At 25.1% G+C, this 15455-nt stretch overlaps 2 protein-coding genes across 2 annotated transcripts in view; one reads left to right on the top strand and one right to left on the bottom strand.

Moving 5' to 3' along the window:
* LOC127288415 (uncharacterized) overlaps window positions 1-15455 on the top strand; it is a 261749-nt gene that overhangs the window by 84777 nt on the left and 161517 nt on the right. The gene's annotated exons all lie outside the window — the stretch shown is intronic.
* Window positions 1-15455, bottom strand: part of LOC127288453 (uncharacterized) — a 138743-nt gene that overhangs the window by 868 nt on the left and 122420 nt on the right. Inside the window, exons 11-16 of the mRNA XM_051315916.1 lie at window positions 13878-14266; window positions 11043-11279; window positions 7909-8088; window positions 5949-6096; window positions 2567-2833; window positions 1837-2171 (exon numbers count right to left, since the gene is read on the bottom strand). Of these exons, the coding sequence (XP_051171873.1) occupies window positions 1837-2171; window positions 2567-2833; window positions 5949-6096; window positions 7909-8088; window positions 11043-11279; window positions 13878-14266 (1556 nt within the window). The remainder of the gene's footprint in view (window positions 1-1836; window positions 2172-2566; window positions 2834-5948; window positions 6097-7908; window positions 8089-11042; window positions 11280-13877; window positions 14267-15455) is intronic.

Below are 15455 nucleotides of genomic sequence, written 5' to 3'. Positions count from 1 at the left end.
CTAAATGGTACCAAAGTAACTGGTACCATAGAAACTGGTACCATAGAAACCGGTACCATAGTAACTGGTACCATAGTAACTGGTACCATAGTAATCAAATGGTACAAAAATAACTAAATGGTACCAAAGTAACTGATACCAAAGTAACTGATACCAAAGTAACTAGTACCATAGTAACTGGTACCATAGTAACTAAATGGTACAAAAATAACTAAATGGTTCAAAAATAACTAAATGGTACAAAAATAACTAAATGGTACCAAAGTAACTGATACCAAAGTAACTGATACCAAAGTAACTAGTACCAAAGTAACTAGTACCATAGTAACTGGTACCATAGTAAATAAATGGTACCAAAGTAACTGGTACTATAGTAACTGGTACCATAGAAACTGGTACCATAGTAACTGGTACTATAGTAACTGGTACCATAGTAACTGGTACTATAGTAACTGGTACTATAGCAACTGGCACCATAGTAACTGGTACCATAGTAACTAAATGGTACAAAAATAACTAAATGGTACCAAAGTAACTGATACCAAAGTAACTGGTACCAAAGTAACTGGTACCATAGTAACTGGTACCATAGTAACTGGTACCATAGTAACTGGTACCTTAGTAACTAAATGGTACCAAAGTAACTGGTACTATAGTAACTGGTACCATAGAAACTGGTACCATAGTAACTGGTACTATAGTAACTGGTACTATAGCAACTGGCACCATAGTAACTGGTACCATAGTAACTGGTACTGTAGTAACTGGTACTGTAGTAACTGGTACTATAGTAACTGGTACTATAGCAACTGGTACCATAGTAACTGGTACCATAGTAACTAAATGGTACAAAAATAACTAAATGGTACCAAAGTAACTGATACCAAAGTAACTGGTACCAAAGTAACTAGTACCATAGTAACTGGTACCATAGTAACTAAATGGTACCAAAGTAACTGGTACTATAGTAACTGGTACCATAGAAACTGGTACCATAGTAACTGGTACGATAGTAACTGGTACCATAGCAACCATTTCCATAGCAACCGTTACCATATTAACCGTTACCAAAGTAGTAAACGTTACCTTAATAGTGCACAAAACCCTGCAATGGACAACAATTGAAAAATTTCTGTCCGACTGAAAAAGTATTTTTCTACTTATAACATTTCTATTTATAATATTCCGACTGACCAAAATTTACTTTTACTACTGATTTGTTAAGTACAGGAAATTAAAATGGCTTATTTAATAACTGTCTGACCAAACATTGGCATTTACTACTGAGAACAAAATGACAGTAACCGATAAAAAATTATCTGACTATAATTGTATTTTACTACTTATAAATTACAATACTAATATTACACAAAATACACCTAGAGAAAAAGATATATTTCTCTCAGAGACAGAAAAACATTTATTTATTTCAAAGAAATTTTATTCGATTGAAATGAAAATTTTATTTGTTTCAAATAAATTCTACTTTGTTTAAATGAAAATTTTATTTGCGCTAAATAAAATTTTATTTGTAAATAATATTTTTTTTAAACAAATAAAAAATTGTTAATTAAGAAAAAAATAATTTTTTTATTTGATTAGAATAAATATTTGTTTAAAATAATTGTTTGAAATAATTGTTTAAAATAAATATTTGTTTAAACTTTAAAATAAATTTTATTTGATTCAAGAAACTTTTATTTGTCTCAAAATTAAATTTTAATTTTGATTTCACGTTTGAAATGAAAATATTCAATTGGAAAAAAATTGACTTTTTTTTGGTTGAAAAAATAATAAATATAAAATAAATAAATAATAATAATAATATAAACTGACCTTCGTGTTAATTCGAGCCAAGTGACTGTATAGGTGTCAGGCTCCTTAATAATAAATTCGACAGCAATATGTTTAATTGGATTTTGATCAGGTGCATTGACAACGTCATTATTACTAACGGCCCAGCCGTCACTGAAAATTTCTACCACATGATATTTTGAATCAATCAATGGTTTTGGACAAACCGATACGTGTAAATTACCACCTGTATGTACCACAATTCGATTATTTGTAGCGCATTTCGTTATATTTGTCATAATTATTCCATGAATCTTCACATAAAGATATTGCTCAGGTCCTGGATCAATCATCCATGGATGATTTTCACAATTTCTCTGAGGGCAAAGAAATTATTCATTAATATTAATTACTTAATTAATTATTTACTAATTACTGAATTACTTAAATATCAATTAATTATTAACAAATTACATACTAAATTCATTAATATTAATTACATAATTAATTATTAATTAATTATTTTATTATTAATTGAACATTTGTGTACAAAATAAAAATTAGAAAAATTTTTTTTAGTGTAATAATTAATAATTTAAAGAACAAAAATTTTTTGGAAAAAAAATAACAAAAATTTTCAATGTTAGGAAAATTTAATTTTTTTTTAAGTAAATATAAATATTAAAAAATAAAATGTGGGAAAAAAAATTGGTGAAAAAGATTTATTTTGACGGGGAAAAAAAAGAAAATCGTGACAAATGTTCCCTTTTACCTCGTCGTCGTCTAATGGTGGTTGATATTTGATTTCTCCCGAGGGGCCTTTCACTTTGCGTTTCTGCTGGCAAGTTGCACTTTTTTCAAAATCCCATAGGCCCTCGAAGTAAAGATTATTATAGTCGTCAAGTGCATCCATTGAAAGGACTGTAAAATGAACTTCGACAATGTGCGAAGTTGATTTTATGTTCATTGGCAGTGATCGATTAGAGCAGAAACAATCACGTTGAACTGGCGGTGAATTTGCGAATGGTACCTCCATGAACTTTATTATAAAGAAAAATCAATAATAATTTAAATTTAAAAATCATTTAGTTCCAAAGTTAAAAATTAGAATATTAGTTAATTAATTTTTTTGCCAAATGAAAATTTAAAAAATTATTGTAACTCAAATCGGAAAAATACTTTTTAAAGAATTTTAGTTTATTATTATTTTTTTTAATAATAATATTTAATAATAATAATAATAATAATAATAATAATATAAAATTCTTTAACGTATCTCAATTTATTATTATTTATTCTCAATTTAAGAATAAATAATTGCCATAAAGAAAAATTCATATTTTTCAATTAATTAATATTTGTCAATTATTAAATACATTGCTTTTAATTTGAGAATATGTTTTCTTTTTTTGCTTGGAATATGAAAATTATAATTTTATTCAAGTTGTAAATTATAAATATGAAAATGTATATAAATTATAAATTTCAAATAATTAATAAACCATGATAAATATTGATATGAAGAAATTTGCATTTCTTGATATAAATGCATACATTTGTATGAATATTTACAAATATAAATTTACAATAAAATTTTGTCTCTGGGAAAATAGAAATCTGGAAAATTCGATAAAGTTCGAGAAAGAGAGAGAGAGAGAGAGAGTGAGAGAGATTTCCGCAAGCGTTTCCTCTGAATTTCGAATTTCTGGAAACTACTGGATAAAAAAAAAAGTTGAAAAAAGGTGAAAAATTCTTAATGGAAGACAGCCTGAGGCAATATTAAAAACTTAAAGGATTTTCCATAATCTATGAAAAGTCTTGTAATATTTAACATTCCTAATGATTATAAAATTATTCTCCTATTTTTTTTTTACTCTGTTTTTATTTCGATTTATTCTTTTCTTTTTATGTCTCTCTATTTTTCATAAGCTTTATATAGTTTTTTTTCTCATTTTTCTTCTATCTTGACATTTTTCTGTCATTATTTTTTTTTCAATTCTGCTTGAAAAATATTCAATATTATATATATATATATGTAATAAGAAATGGGAAAATATTTGATAAAAATAATAATAATAATTTTATGATGTGGAGGAAATTCGTAAATGATGAAAAATGTGAATGACATACACAATTCAAGTATGTGCAATAATGTACAATGATGCATCGTTTCGCAGATGTACTCTCTCTCTCTCTCTCTCTTTCTTTCTTTCCGAGGTTTGTTGTCAAGCACCTGAGAGAAATGTTCAGTTTTCTTTTCATTTTCCGATTTTTCATTTTACTCTTTTCTGTTTTGAAAGGATTTTACATTTTTGTCATTGACTTTTTGAAAGACATGAAATATTTTTTATTAAACTAACAATGAGGGAAAATTATTCTAAATTTAATAATTAAATCCTTGATACAAGTATAATATATATATATATATAAAATATAATATAAAAAAATATGTCTGACTCTACTTGACTTTTAATACTTATTTTTGTTTTTGTGGAATTTTTGTCTGACTAATTAGGATTTTACTACTAATTTCTAATTTAAATTTGTTTTTATTTATTCTATTACTTATTGGTGTTGTCTGACTATACTTGATTTTTTCTACTTATTTTGTTTCTCTAAAAAAAGCTTAAATACTTTTCTACCTTGTCTGACTATATTTGACTTTAACTACTTATTTCTGTCTTTACGAAAAAATATTAAAAAACTCTTTCCTAGTTTGTCTGACCATACTTCAATATTACTACTTATTTTTTGTTTTTCCAAAAAAAGCTTAAAAGATTTCTTTCTAGCTTGTCTGACTAAATTTGACTTTTACTACTTATTTTTGTTTTCACAATGAAAAGAGTGAAAGATTCCTTTCTAGTTTGTCTGACCGTACTTGACTTTTACTACTTATTTTTTTTTACCAAAAGACTGAAATATTCCTTTCTTGTTTGTTTGATTAAAAATGATTTCCTCTACTTATAGTATTTTTTCCTTTCCATCAGAATGTTTATGAAAAAATTTTTTAATTTAATTTTCACAATAAATTTTTTCATTGGTATTTAGTTTTGTAATATAATTTTTCAATTATTCTCTAAACTTATTATGAAAATAATAAATTTTAATTAACGCGTTTGTATCTCAAAATATTCTTTGACGCGTTTGAAATAATGATTTAAAAAATATTAAGGAAATAAAATATATTTCTAATATTTAATTAATTAATTAATTAATTTAATTTTTTAAAAATATTTTTTAATATTTTTTTTTTAATATTGTAATAATAAATAAAAAGAAACATTTCATTGAAAATGTTTTTTTTTTATTTCAACTGAAATAGTGTGTGTGTGAGAAAGTTAAAATAAATTATCAGAGGATGCAATTTAATGAAATAAAAATGAATCGAATTTGTTATTATGTTTAGTGATAGCCCGGAAGGCATGAGAGAGGAGAGATAATTACGGGTATATTACGGTTAATTAATGCGACACAAACTGCACCTGCAAAGTCAAACGCTTTCATTGTCAAAGTGACAAATATTGAGTGGTTATGGTGCTTGTTATATATATATGTGTGTGGAAAATGAAAATGGACCTTTCTCATTTGTTTCATCATGTCTCGATACAATGCAATTAATAAATAGAGACATACTTCTACATATCGTGTATCTATAATATTGAATATTGCGCGTTTCAATTGATCACATTCATTCAATTCATTTTCCATCGTATTCTCTCAATATTGACAATTTCTGTATAAAGACATTTAGCCAAAAGGAACTTTTTTTTTTATTTTTTTGAAACTCATAAGAATTAATTAAGGAATTCCTTTTGTTTTTTAATATTAAAAATAAAAATGATACCAATTATTTTTTTCCAATGAAAAAAAAAATTATTTGATTCAAATAATTATTATTTGAGTCAATTAAATGGTATTTGTTTCAAATAAAGAAATTATTGATTCAAATACAATTTATTTAATTTAAATAAACATTATTTGGTTCAAGTAAATATTTATTTGATAATAGTCAAGTGATCGAGTATTTGAATCAAATAAATTTTTTTTAGTGTAAGAAATAAAAATTTTGATTATCTTTTGGTTTTTTTTTTTTTTTTTTTTTTTTTTTTTTTTTTTTTTTTTTTGATAGTATAGAAATAATTTGAGTCGCTTACCTTGAGGGAAAACCGATTGGATCCAATGCAAAGTAAGCGATTGTAATCTGAACTGGAAACACTTCGACAGGAACGATTTCCATTAAATAGTTTGTTAAATCGTAACTTGACCACTTCGTCTGGTTCACCCTCGAAACGATATATACAGCTGGAAAGTAATTTATTAGACACAAAGAGAAATTAATTGCAATCTTGTTACAGAAATTAATTGGTATATCCTTTGTACAAAGGAGTTTCACGTCACATTTAATTAAACTTTAAATGTTTCGCGCTGAATTCGCAAACACGCGTCCACTTTGTTTTTGAACCATATATATATATTTGTATAATTTCCTCTTGAATTTGTGAATAAAAATCTCTGGTATCTATTTTTAAATATTTTGTATTTATTTTTAAATTTTTGTTATTTTATTCAAAAAATTTAGAACAATTATTTTTTCAAATACACTGCAACAAGAGAAATGTTTTTGTTGAATCAAATATAATATATTTGAATTAAATAAACGTATATTTGTCTCAGCCTATTTTTTTGGTGTAAATAAAAATTTTATTTGTCATAAATACAATTTTTATTTAAATCAAATAAAAATTTATTTGCAACAAATAAATATTTATTTGAAACATATAAATATTTATTTGACTCCTAAGGCAAATATATCATTTCTCTGGGTGTGGAAAAGAAATTTCTTTGATTCAAATAAAACTAAACTATTATCAAATAAAAATTTATTGAAAAATTAAAAATAAAAAAAAAGATTTATTTATTAATTATTAATTTTTTATTGTTAGTAAATTTATAATATAATTTTTATTTGAGTCAATTAAATTGTATTTGTTTCAAATAAAGAAATTATTGGTTCAAAAATACAATTTATTTAATTCAAATAAAAATTATTTGATTCAAGTAAATATTTCTTTAAAAATAGATAAGTAACAATTTAAATCAAATTTTTTTTCACACTCAGAGAAATGGTATATTTGTCTCCGAGCCTACTAACTCATTTATTTGTTGCAAATATATTTCATTTCATTGAAATAAAAAATTTATTTGAACCAAAGAAAAATTTATTTCTGACAAATAAAATTTTTATTTACGCCAAATAAATAAGTTAGTAGGCTCTGAGACAAATATACGTTTATTTAATTCAAATATATTTTATTTGGTTCAAATAAATCATTTCTCTGGGTGCAGTGTATTTTGAATTTTTCTGATTCTTGCTTCGCTTATCTGTAAGATATAGAGCGAAAGAATTGTTATAAATCTTTGAAATTAATTTTGAGATGAGTGGAATTTTTTGGAAAGCCATATAACGAAAATTGTCAAATCTTTGTGAGAGATTAGATATAATATTTGTCCCGTGTCGTAAATAATTTTACGATTCTCGTAAAAACTGTGAATCGTCAGCGAGCTGTTAGTTTATGGAGCTTCATTCTAAAACTTACTGTCAGATCATAAAAGGAAAATATTTTCAGAGAAAATGTTAATGTGAAAGTTCAACAGATTCAGAAATTACAATATTCCTTTTTTTCCCCATCTTATATTGGTAGGAAAAACTTATTTTCCCTCAAAAAAACGAAGTTTCAATTTTTTTATTTTCATTTTCATCAAAGAATTGTACAAATAATTTTTATATACAGTGAAAAAAAAAATTTATTTGATACAAATAATCGATTATTATCAAATAAATATTTACTTGAACCAAATAATTGTTATTTGAATTAAGTAAATTGTATTTGAACCAATAATAATTTTTGTATTGGAAAAATTTCTGAATTTGAAAATAAATACTATTTAATTGACTCAAAAATTATTTGGTTCATGTAAATATTTGATAAAAATCAAGTAATCGATTATTTGAATATAAATTTTTTTTTTAATGTGGAAATAATAATTTTTGTCATAAGTAAAGAATTTTAATAGAGATTGAAAATAGTAAATTGAAAATAAAAATAATTTTACCTCATATTTTTGGAACCACCACGACCATAGAGAAATATATTTCGTGGGCTTTGAAACCTGTGATCAGGATAACGGTCACGGTTTCTACTGTAAAAAACACGAGAACATGGACCATTGCCATAACGATCTCCGTCCTGATGAAGGTCCACAAATTCATAAAGAGCACGAAAATTAACAGGTCTGGAACAAAAAAAAATATTTTTTAATTTGGCAGAAGGGTTTCTTTTTTCTCTGTTGGAGAAAAAAAAGACATTTTTAAAATTTAATTATTTGACAATTTTTACATAAAAATATTTATCACGTCTGACTAATCTTAGGTTTTACTACTTATTTGTATTAAACAATTTTTTAAAATACTTTTTATTGTCGTTTTATACGATTGTCTGACTAATAACTGACTTCTATCACTTATTTCAGATATTGTTACTTTTATTTTTAAATGTCTTACTAATACTAGGCTTTTTCTTATTTTGAATAGAGAATATTTTTTGGTTCTTATTAATAATAAAATAATAATTAGGCTTTACTACTTTTTTCCAATTAATTATTTTTTTTAATTCTTACTAATCATATAATTAAGATTTGTCTGACTATTAGTCGATTTTACTACTTAATTGTAGATTTGTAATGTGTCTGACTATTTTTGTTTGTACTACTTAAAATCTTTTTCTATTTTTTCTATTTGTAATTTTCTACTTGCCTGACCATTTTTTGGTTTTACTACTTATTTCAAATAAAATTTTTTAAATTCTTTTTACTACTTACTATGATTGTCTGACTAATTTTACAATAATTTTTTTTAATTGTATGACTAATACTAGACTTTACTACTTATTTTCAATTGATTTTTTTTATTCTTACTAATCAAATAATTATGATTTGTCTGACTATTGTTTGATTTTACTACTTAATTGTTTCATTTTAATTTTTCTGACTATGTTTGTTTGTACTACTTAAAATCCTTTTCTATTTTTTCTATTTGCAATTTTCTCTTCTGTCTGACTAATTTTGGGTTTTACTACTTATTTCTAATAAAAAATGTTAATGCTTCTTAATACTTATTATGATTGTCTGACTATTAACTAACTGTTACCACTGATTTCAGTCAATTCCACTATAATTTTTTTTAAATTGTCTGACTAATACTAGGCCTGATTACTTAATTTCAATAAATTTTTTTTGTTCTTACTAATAATGTCATTTTAATTTGTCTGACAATTATTCGATTTTACTACTTAATTAAAATAAAATTTATAACTTGTCTGACTAATTCTTGACTTTACTACTCATTAGAAATAAATTTGTATTTATATTAATAATTCCTTTTAAAAAAAAAACTTGGAAACAAAATTATTGAAGGGAGAAATTTTTTTTCCACTTTCGATATCGAAAAATAAAGAAATAGTGCGTTCAATGCCATATGCGACTCGATTTTGTTTATAGGTTTAACTTTTCGGGTGTGTTGCGTGTTTAGGACACGTGGTCCATAACTTATTTCAAGTGTATTATATACCAGTTCAAATCGATAATTTACCCCACACAAAATAAAAAGAGAAAATATCGCTATTTGCTACTTTTTTTCGACAAGATTAACAAAACACAAAGTTAATTAAAGACATACCTTTTGTCTGGGTGTAAAATTTATATTTTTAATTATAATAAATCATTATATTTTTATTATTAATATTACTATTATTATTATTATTATTATTTATTACCATTTACTATTATTTATTATTATTCATTATTATTATTATTTTTTATTATACAGTAAAATATGAGATATTAAAAAGCATTGAATATTAAATTAATACCTTAAAAGATAGAAGTAATCCATTAATTTTGGATTAAATTTTTTTTTCAATTTGGTAAAAATAAAGTTCATTTTATGAAAGTTTGCAATTTTAATCTTTCAAAGGGATTATTTTAATCCTCGATAAATTAAAAAGCCTTGCAATTTATTTTAATTCATTTTCGATATTCAAATAATACACCATAATTTACTGTGATTGGTAATTTTTGAAAATTGCAATATCGTTTTTGATTTTTGTTTTTATTGAACATACATATATAACAAAATTCTAATAATGTAAAAGCAAAAATTTTTGTATTATTTTGTTAATTAAAAAATATTAGAAAATTTTTTCGTTTTATATCTTTACAATATTTTTATATTTATGAAAAAACCTAGTCTCATTTTTGTTGCATCTCAAAATGAGCCAATGCTAAACGACATAGACAGTGGCGCCACCAACCTGGCTCATTAATGTTGGCTCATTTTGAGACCAGATTTTTTCTGTGTTCACACTAATTTAAAAGTATCAAATTGATACCAAAAATATCAAATTAATATAAAAATTCGTATCAATTTGATATTTTTGGTATCAATTTGATACATTTAAATTAGTGTGAATTATTAATAATACTCTGAAAATAACATTTCATTGAAATAATATTGCTTTCTTGACTATTATCAAGTAAATATTTATTTGTATTGATTATTATTAAATGAAATAATTTTTTCAAATAAAGAAAAAAAATTATTCGGTTCAAGTAAATATATTTTGTTGATAAATAGTCAATTAATTGTTTAGTTAAATCAAGTAAATTTTTTCTTAGTGAAAAAGAAACAGTATTTAAATAATAATTTGTAATTAGTAAAAAACAAAAAGTTAAGAAAAAAAAAATACTAGCAAGAAAAAGAAATCGAAGTAATCTTGTAAATTAGTCGGCGACAAAAAGAGGGCGTTTGAAAACTCGTGAAATTTCATCGGTTTTGTCGTCTTTGATCTGGAAACGATTTGAGACCTAAATTTTATCTCGGTTGAACTTCTGGATTTCACTTTGGCAGGGTATGTGTGGGTGGGTTGAAAATAAAAAAGTCAAGTGAACGAGGAAAAGCATTGAAACTAAAACCCTCGAGCCTTGCCGAGGATAAAATAGAGAGAGAGAGAGAGAAAGAGAGGGAAAGAACGCTTCGAGAGTTGGTTAGGAATCTTTCTTTCCTTTTTCTTTTTTTTTTTTGGAATTGTCGTCCACCGTTATGCACTATATATAAACCGGTGAAATATATACGCACAGTGGGAAAAGTTAAAAGAGAAAAGGAGATGGTAAAAGTTCCATTGGAAACTTGCCTGAGGGCTGTTGACTCGATCATGCGCATTTCAATAGTGAGACTGCTACCAGAGGAAACGAAACTCTCGCCAAGTGAACAAGGACGACTTGTATTTTGGAGAATTGCATGATCACAAGTCCTGGGTACCTTGTCCTTGCAATATCGAGCCATCAAAGTTGCATTGTTTGCTGGCCGCGCTGCTACCGGCTGAATTGGATCTCCAGCTCTTTCAATATAACGCTGACGTTCCTTTTCGCTGAAAAATTAAATATTCACTTTAATATCTTTTCAATAATTGAAAAAAATATTTTAAAAAAATTTTATATACAAAGAGATTTGGAATTACTTGACTTTTACTAGTTATTTCTGTTTTTTACGAAAGAGAATGTGTCTGACTATACTTTACATTTACTACTTATTTTTCCCCAAAAAAAGCCTGTGTCTGACTATAATTTATTTTTACTACTTATTTACGTTTTTCCAAAGAAAGCATGTGTCGGACTATACTTTACTTTTACTACTTATTTTTTTCCAAAAAAGATTGAATGGTTCCTTTCAGGTTTGTCTGACTAAACTTTACTTTTACTACTTATTTCTGTTTTTTTACGAAAAAGAATGTGTCTGACAATACTTTACATTTACTACTTATTTTTTCTCAAAAAAAAAACCTGTGTCTGACTATACTTTATTTTTACTACTTATTTTCGTTTTTCCAAAGAAAACATGTGTCGGACTATACTTTACTTTTACTACTTATTTTTGTTTTTTAAAAATTCCTTTCTGGTTTTGTCTCATTATACTTGGTTTTTACTAACTAGTTTTGTTTTAAGGGCTTTTTAGATATTTTAATTATCTGACCTTATTATAATTTTACTACTAATTTCCAATTTAATTTTGTTTGGATTTATTTTATTGCTTGACTGTTACTACTTATTTTCGTTTTTTCAAAAAAAAGGTTAGAAGATTCATTTCTTCCTTCTAACTACATTTAACGTTTACTACTTATTTTTGTTATTACGAAAAAATCTTGAAAGATTTCTATCTAGTGTGTCTGACTACAATTTACTTTTAGTACTTTTTTGTTTTTCCGTAAAAAATTGAATGATTCCTTTCTGGTTTGTTCGACTATTCTTTAATTCTACTACTTATTTTTGTTTTTGCGGAATGTTTGTCTGACTAATTATGATTTTACTACTAATTTCTAATTTAATTGTGTTCTTATTTATTCTATTAATTATGGATGTTGTCTGACTGTACTTGATTTTTACTACTTATTTCTGTTTTTACCAAAAAATATTGAAATACTCTTTCCTTGTTTGTCACTTTTACTACTTATTTTTTTGGTTTTCCGAAAAAAAGGTTGAAATATTTATTTCTATCTTGTCTGACCGTACTTGACTTTTACTACTTATTTTTTTTACCAAAAGACTGAAATATTCCTTTCTTGTTTGTCTGATTAAAAATGACTTTCTCTACTTATAGAATTTTGTTCCTTTTCATCAGAATTCGAAAAAAATAGAAAAAAATGAAATGAAAAAAATGAAAAAATTTTAATTTAATTTTCACTATAAATTTTTTCATATCGTATTTAGTTTTCTAATATAATTTTTTCATTATTCTCATAAACTTATTATGAATATATGTATACTAAATTTTAATTAACGCGTTTGTGTCTAAAACTATTCTTTGATGCTTTTGCAAAATAATTTGAAAACTGACTTTTAGATGTTACACATCACCTTAATGGGGAAACAATAAGTTGAATATTCATCGCCCCCAGAAAGAGAGAGAGAGAGAGAGAGAGAGAGAGAGAGAGAATATTTATTAAAGAGCAAAATTTGTTGCTTTATGTTACAAACTTCACTGTAATTAAAATCCAATTTAATTTCTCGCGGTTTATTCAATATGCGTGTTACGCGAATTTTTTAAAAAATGAAGATAAATATTCCTTACACTATATTTTTTTTTTTTTTGAAACAATTGTAATTGTCAAAGGTTCCTTTTTTTAGGTTTTGGTTCAAGTAAATATTTATTTTATAATAATCAAGTAAACAATTATTTAAATCAAATAAATTTTTTTTAGTGTAATAATAATAATAATAATAATAATAATAATAATAGTAATAATAATAATAATAATAATAATAATAATAGTAATAATAATAATAATAATAATAATAATAATAATAACTAATAATAAAAAATATAATAATAAAAATAATAATAATAATACACGGAAAAAAATGTTTATCTGCAACAGCGATATGTTTCTCTAGAGTAACAAAAACTTTCGTTGTTTTAGTGAAACATATCCCTGTTCTAGGGAAACTTATCGTTGTTCTAAAATATTTTTTTACGTGTATAATACAATTCCTACAGTAATTATTTTCTATAATACTTTTTTAGAAAAATTAAAAAAAAAATTTGTCCTTTTACAGAAAATTAAAAGGCATTAAAATAAGCTGCAACGCTTATTATTTTAATCCAATTTTGCTTATTTTAATCCATTTCGGTATTAAAATATAAGCAAAATTGGATTAATATAATAAGCGTTGCAGCTTATTTTAATGACTTTTAATTTTCTGTGTATATAAATAAATTCTATATCAGAAATTGTTATTAAAAAATCAAATTATCGAATTAATTAAAAAAAAAATTATTGTCAATGCAGATAAAGAGAAAAATAATTTTTGGTCGTTAGAGCAATTCTTGAAAGTTGAACACGATCGTGGTTTGGAACTTGAATGTTCTCGGATTACTCGAGGAACCTGAGGGTCTTCAGTGACAAAGGGTCGTGGACATGTTTGAGTTAAATCCCCCTCCTCTCAATATATATATATATATAGAGCCTTACCATGATATATCGTTGCATTCCGTCAAAGGCATCATCTCACCATCCCAAACCTTTAAGGATGTTGAGCAATCCTCGTCAGTTGTTGTTGGATTCATGTCGACATGAAATTTCAGTATCGATAGCCAGACACGAAATTGTGGCTGCGCTAGTCGTGGTGGAGGTCTTCGCCAGACAGTTCCTGGTCGTTGTTCGGGAAATTTTGGTAAGGGTCGAGGTGGTGCTTGTGTGGGTGGAGCTGGACCAGCTCCTCGAAGATGATAAAGACAAGTGCTGTTACGTGGTAACGAGTGACGTGGCGATGTCAAAACTCCGCCATTGTTACCCTTCAACCAAAATTCACAGCGCTTGCCTTTTGTATATGTTGGCGATTCAGCGTCAACAAATTTTACCTGCAATTGTTTTTTTTATTTATTTTTATTAGAATAACAATAAAAAATAAAAAATATTTACTTGTATTCTGTAAATATTCACTTGTATTCTGTAAATATTTACTTGTATTCAGTAAATATTTGCTTAGATTCAGTAAATATTTGCTTGGATTCAGTAAATATTTACTTGTATTCAGTAAATATTTGCTTGTATTCTGTAAATATTTGCTTGTATTCTGTAAATATTTACTTGTATTCAGTAAATATTTGCTTGGATTCAGTAAATATTTGCTTGTATTCAGTAAATATTTACTTGTATTCAGTAAATATTTGCTTGTATTCTGTAAATATTTACTTGTATTCTGCACTGAAAAAAGGGTTTGGTATTGACAACCAAACGTTTGGTTGGTATTTAAGCAACCAAAATTTTTTTGTTGAATCAACAAAATTTTGATTGTCCCAATTCAACTTTAGTTAGGACAACAAAAAAGGTTTTTTTTCTAATTTTGGTTGTGTCAAACAGATTTGGGTTGAGACAATTAAAATTTTGTTGATTCAACAAAAAAATTTTGGTTGCTTAAATACCAATCAAACGTTTGGTTGTCAATACCAAACCCTTTTTTCAGTGTGTAAATATCTACTTGTATTCAGTAAATATTTGCTTGGATTCAGTAAATATTTACTTGTATTCAGTAAATATTTGCTTGTATTCTGTAAATATTTACTTGTATTCAGTAAATATTTGCTTGGATTCAGTAAATATTTACTTGTATTCAGTAAATATTTGCTTGTATTCTGTAAATATTTACTTGTATTCAGTAAATATTTGCTTGGATTCAGTAAATATTTACTTGTATTCAGTAAATATTTACTTGCATTCAGTAAATATTTACTTGTATTCAGTAAATATTTGCTTGGATTCAGTAAATACTTATTTGTATCAAATAATTATTATTATTTGAGTCAATTAAATAGTATTAGTTTCAAATACAAAAATTATTGCTCCAAATACAGTTCATTTAATTAAAATAAAAATTAATCTGGTTCAAGTAATTATTTATTGCGTTCTACTAAATATTTATTTGATAATAGTAAAGTATAAGCGATTATTTGAATCAAATAAATTTTTTTTTGATATTAATATAGAGATGGGAAAAAAAAGATGAGAATTATTAGATTTTTTTTTTTTTTTTGAAAATTAATATTGATT

This window comes from Leptopilina boulardi, unplaced genomic scaffold (genome assembly GCF_019393585.1).
Source record: "Leptopilina boulardi isolate dan_hultmark-lab unplaced genomic scaffold, ZJU_Lbou_2.1 LbouV2_386, whole genome shotgun sequence".
Lineage (NCBI taxonomy): Eukaryota > Metazoa > Arthropoda > Insecta > Hymenoptera > Figitidae > Leptopilina > Leptopilina boulardi.
This window is presented reverse-complemented; position numbering and strand designations above follow the sequence as displayed.